Consider the following 5,195-nt stretch of genomic DNA (forward strand, 5'->3'; position numbering starts at 1 on the left):
AAAATTTTTTGGTCAAAGGTTGGTTTTACTATTTTTTTTATATTTTTTTGGGTAAAGGTGGGGATTATTTTATGGCATTGTGAACTGAATGAGATGACGAGGGATCAAGTATATCCTTGCATTTACTTTCCAGGTATACTTTTCACTAAAACCTAATGATAAGAACCATTTCTTTTTAACATTCTAACTTTATTGACTAAAGTATATATATATGGGTCACTCATTTTAAAAATACTCACGTAAACTATAAATCCTAAATCTTAAACCATAACCTCTAAAGAAAGAACGATATGAGTTTTTTGAAATAAATACTAGGGATTGTTGTTCTCATCTTTAGCGGTGAACAGTCATATAAATTGGGAAAGTACGTATTTGAACGTATGTATTCGTTAGAGGTGTCAATTTATGGGGCCAATTAATTTGAGCCTCAGCCCCATAATAATGGGGCCTAAAAAAAATTCAAAAATAATAGGCCCTTAAATACATAGGGCCCAAACTTAAAAGGCCCCAAAATTTAAAAGAGGGCCATTAGGCCCCAAATCAAATAAAATCTTAATTCAAGTTGAATTCTTGAATCACTGAAAAATTATCTATGTTGAAAATCCTTTAAGATCACTACCACAGACTTGTCGTCGCCGCTTCATCTTGTCGTCGCCGCTTCATCTTGCCGTTGTTTTCTTTGCCACCACCGCCTCGTTTTGCTGCACCCATCATGATTGTCCTTTTTGTCTTATCTCGCTTCCACCGTCGTGCTTGAATTAATCTCCATGTGGACATCCGTCTGCCATGTCAGAAACCTCCGACAGCATAGCAGATATGCTTCCAGAAGCTGAGATTCAGTGCATGACATTTGTCTTCTTTTTTTGAATCTTTCCTGAAGAAATAATAGATAGTCAATAATGTTAACGCCATAACTTGAATCTTTCCTGAAGAAATAATAGATAGTAAATTATATTAACACCACAATAATAAAGCAAACAGTAGTTTGTAGTAAGAAATGGAGTGTAGCAATGATCTCAACAGTAAACATAGTTTTAAAAAATTGAAGTGCAATTTATAACTAATAAAGAAGTTATAATAAATGTAGAGTATATGGAATTAATATAGAAGGAGAAAGAGATAGTGATAGTGGAAAGAAGTTTCAAAATCATGGTAGTTTCTTTAGTGGGATCGAGTAGTGGGTTAATTGTTTTATTTATTTAATTAAATATATATATTTTATCTATAATTTAAATTAATTAATAATTAATTAATATTTATTAAACCATAGTTGTTTCTTTAGTGGGATCGAGTAGTGGATTCATTTTGATGCAGTTATCCATTCATTTTTTGATTTTTTGACGAAGTTATGAAAACAAAATACATAATTTGAATCAGTTTTTAAATTGATTACTATAATAATTAAGAAAGTGTTTTTGAAATAGTGGGAGTTTTTAATTCATTTAATTAATTTAATTATTTATATTTATTAAAAAATTTGGCGGGAAATTTTGGTGGAAGAACTCCTAGAATTATAATTTAGTATGATGATATGATGATGATGATAATCCATATTGAAACTAGAAATGAAATTTTTGAAACAAGATAAGGCCCCTCAATAGGGCCCAAAAATAACATATTAATTAAGGGGCCTAAAATTATGGGGCCTAAAAAAATTTTCATTAACAAAGGGCTTAATAAAGTAGGGCTTTAGTGGGGCTAAAAAATTGGGGCTTTGAAAAATTGGGCTTATTTGACAGCTCTAGTATTCGTCACCAAAACACGTGTAAAGTAAAATACGCCTCCATTTCTCCAAAAACTAGTATGGAAGTATATATTCAGACTTATCCATACAATGATTTTGTTTATTTCACAATTCAGTGACAATTTTGAAAGTGCGGTTCTGAATTTGTCAAGCGGTAAATTTAATAAAACATCACCTTGCATGTATGTTTCACTCCACACCAAATCAACTTTTCTACTTCAAAATAACATTTCTCTATTTTTCACATCAAAAGGAGCAAAAGAAGTATGAATTTAAGGTAATGTACATGTATTTTCTTCCTCATTACTTGCTAAAATTTGAATTTTGGTCTAAAAACAAATGTTGCGTCTGAAACTATATTTCCGAATTATTGTTGAATGCCATATGAAATTGTATTTCTAGATTAGAGCAATGTTGAATTTGGTGTGTTTTTTTCTTCTATGATTGGCTTTAGATGTGGTGCACATTGATGTTGTTCTCAAAGTTATTGTGTATATGGATGTTAAACTGATTGATGTCCATGTAGATGTTTATAAACAACTTACAAATGAACATGAGTTTGTTGTTCGTGAGCATATGCTAAAATGGATATGCACGGAGGCTGCCAAATTGGGGTTTGGTGTTGTAACCGGGAGGTCGGGTAATGGTCCTGATAGAAGACAAACATTTGTGACATTGATATGCGAAAGAAGTGGCGAATACACAAACCTTATCCAAAAGTTGAAACAGAATTACACCGGTTCTAATAGATGTGAGTGTCCTTTTAAGTTGTGCGGGTACTTTATGGCAAATAATACATGGACATTTAATGTGATTTGCGGTAGACATAATTATGACATGTGTTACAAGCTAGATGATCATCTCATTGTATATTGTCTTAATCTTGAAGAGAATGAACTTGTTTCTAACATGAAAATAAACATGGTGCAGTCCAAAAATATATTTGCAACTTTGAAACGGAGAATACCTTAAAATGTCTCAAATATCAAGCAAGTATACAATGTTTGTGCCCAAAACAACAAGAAGTTAAGAGGGTCAATAAATGAAATTCAACAATTGTTGAATCTTTTGGATGATAACTATTATGTACCTAGGTACAAAGTGTGCGAGGTTGGAGAAACTGTTCGAGATCTATTTTAAAATCGTCGTGATCCCATCGAGTTGTTCAACATATTTTCACTATGCTCATTATTTTTTCAACATATAAGACAAACAAGTACAGGACTTCACTTCAAGAAATTGTTATTGTTACTTCTACAGAGATGACTTTTTTAGTTGGGTTTACATTTTTGGAAAGTGAAAAAAAGGGTAATGTTACTTGGGCTTTAGAAGTATGTCAAACTATGTTGAAGAACAAGAAAACATGCCAAAGATCATTTTCACTGATTGCGATAATATTGATGAATTCGGTGGCAAAGGTGTTTTCTACGTCATATGCATTACTTTGTAGGTATGACATAACAAAAAAAGTGAGAGGTAGACTTAAGCATGCGCTAGGGACCAAACAAATCAAGAGTGGAGTGGGAAAATGGTCAAAGATAATGTGATATTGGAAAGTATAATGGATGCCTAGAATGTTATAATAAGTTCTTCTACATAAGAGTTATATGCCAAATCTATAATACATTTCAGGAGGATGTGTGAGAAATATCTGGATTTCTTGAAATATGTTGAAAGTATAATTATAGACTAGGTGAAGGAGGAGATTTTTGTGTTGCACATGAAACTTCACACACAAGAGGGGGTGGATTGTATGGTTTAGAAAACCATTAGTTTTGAAAACTTTTGGCGATTTAATCAGAGATTGAAAATATTTTCTAAGTCTAAGCATTGGAAATATAATATTAAAGTGCAGAAATTAAGGAAGAAGAAAGACACCATGAATTATATAGGTTCGGTCAAAAAAAAAAAAGACCTATTCTTCTCCCTAAGATTTGGTCTTGAGAGTTTCTAATAATACTTGAGAGATTTTAAAAGGAAAGACTCACGAACTCCCTTATACAAGGAAATGGTGGTTGTCATGTAACCATAATAATACAATATGATATATATATATATATATATATATATATATATATATATATATATATATATATATATATATATATATATATATATGCATTTGCGTCTTTTCCAATAAATTACTGAGATTGAAGTGGCCAAGCTTCCTTCCCAACTGTGGATTAAAGGGGTTAGTCTTTTCTCCATGAACATGGACTTTGTAGCGGTTAGTCTTCAAGTTCCGAAGTATATCTTAGCTCAATTGATTTAACAGCATTACCAAATAACCTCTTGAGATTTTAATCGGGTTAACCATGAACCAAAGGTAAGGTCTTCAAAGTTATATGATCTTCAACCTAAATATATATATATATATATATATATATATATATATATATATATATATATATATATATATATATATATATATATATATATATATATATATATATATATATATATAGTAGGAATTGATCACACAACCCCCAACCATAAGTTTTTAACGGGTTTAACTTCTAACCACATATATGATCTCTAAATGGACAATATTCATCCAAGGTGCGTGAACAACATCCTTCGTGAACTTATACAATGCTACCCTTCCAGAATTACAATAAACATCTCACTCACAAATGAAACTTTCCTCACAAAAGCATTTGGCTATAAGAACTAGTGAGAGAAAGTGAAAAATAAAACTTATAGAGAGAGTGTGTGTCAATACACAAATCGAGTTATGGATTATTTTAAATAAGAAATGGAGACTCTATTTATAGGCATGAGGTTCCCCAAAAAAGGAAATAGCATTTAAGCAAAAATAGTCATTTTTAATTGATTAACATGGTCGATTAAATATTGAAGATTAATCGAGTATGACTTCTCAAATAGGATAGAAATGATATATAGTCGTTGGATAGAATTTGGGTGCATTCAACTTGCCTTGCGCCTTAAGTACACACTAATATAATCAGTTAGTACAATCGATTAAAATTAAGTCAAAACATGTTTTATGGATTTTTGGCTGCTCTCATCTTATTCTATACAACTTCTATATGTTTTTCAAAGTGTTTTATTTTGGCAAATCATTTGAGAAAAATGGTTTTAGTGTGCTTGTGCTCATATCCATATACTTTTATGAAAAGGCTCTTTTGCTTTTACAAAAGGTTACTCACTTACTAAATTAGGAGTTTAACTCCTACAAGCTTTTTGCCATATATCATCTTTTGTGTTGGCACTGTTTGAGATATCTCGAGGCTTTAGATAATTTCTCTTAGTTTTCCTTCTTCTTTGATTAGTCAAGTTCATCAAACCTTTATATTTATGGTTTGCATCTTTAACCGCTTAAGTTCTCTTTCTTTGTTGTATTCTTATCATGATGAAGTTTTCTTAGTATTATATGTTAATTATCTATTTCATGGATTAACATTATGTTTGGTAAAACAACTTATGGGAA

At 31.0% G+C, this 5,195-nt stretch overlaps 1 protein-coding gene across 1 annotated transcript; it reads left to right on the forward strand.

The window, feature by feature from the left end:
- The first annotated feature begins 2,239 nt into the window (after positions 1-2,239).
- Positions 2,240-2,716, forward strand: LOC131650208 (uncharacterized). Its single transcript, XM_058919926.1, has one exon. The coding sequence runs from the start codon at positions 2,240-2,242 to the stop codon at positions 2,714-2,716; it is 477 nt and encodes a 158-aa protein (XP_058775909.1).
- Positions 2,717-5,195: the final 2,479 nt, after the last annotated feature.

The sequence above is a fragment of the Vicia villosa genome, linkage group LG2 (assembly GCF_029867415.1).
Source record: "Vicia villosa cultivar HV-30 ecotype Madison, WI linkage group LG2, Vvil1.0, whole genome shotgun sequence".
Lineage (NCBI taxonomy): Eukaryota > Viridiplantae > Streptophyta > Magnoliopsida > Fabales > Fabaceae > Vicia > Vicia villosa.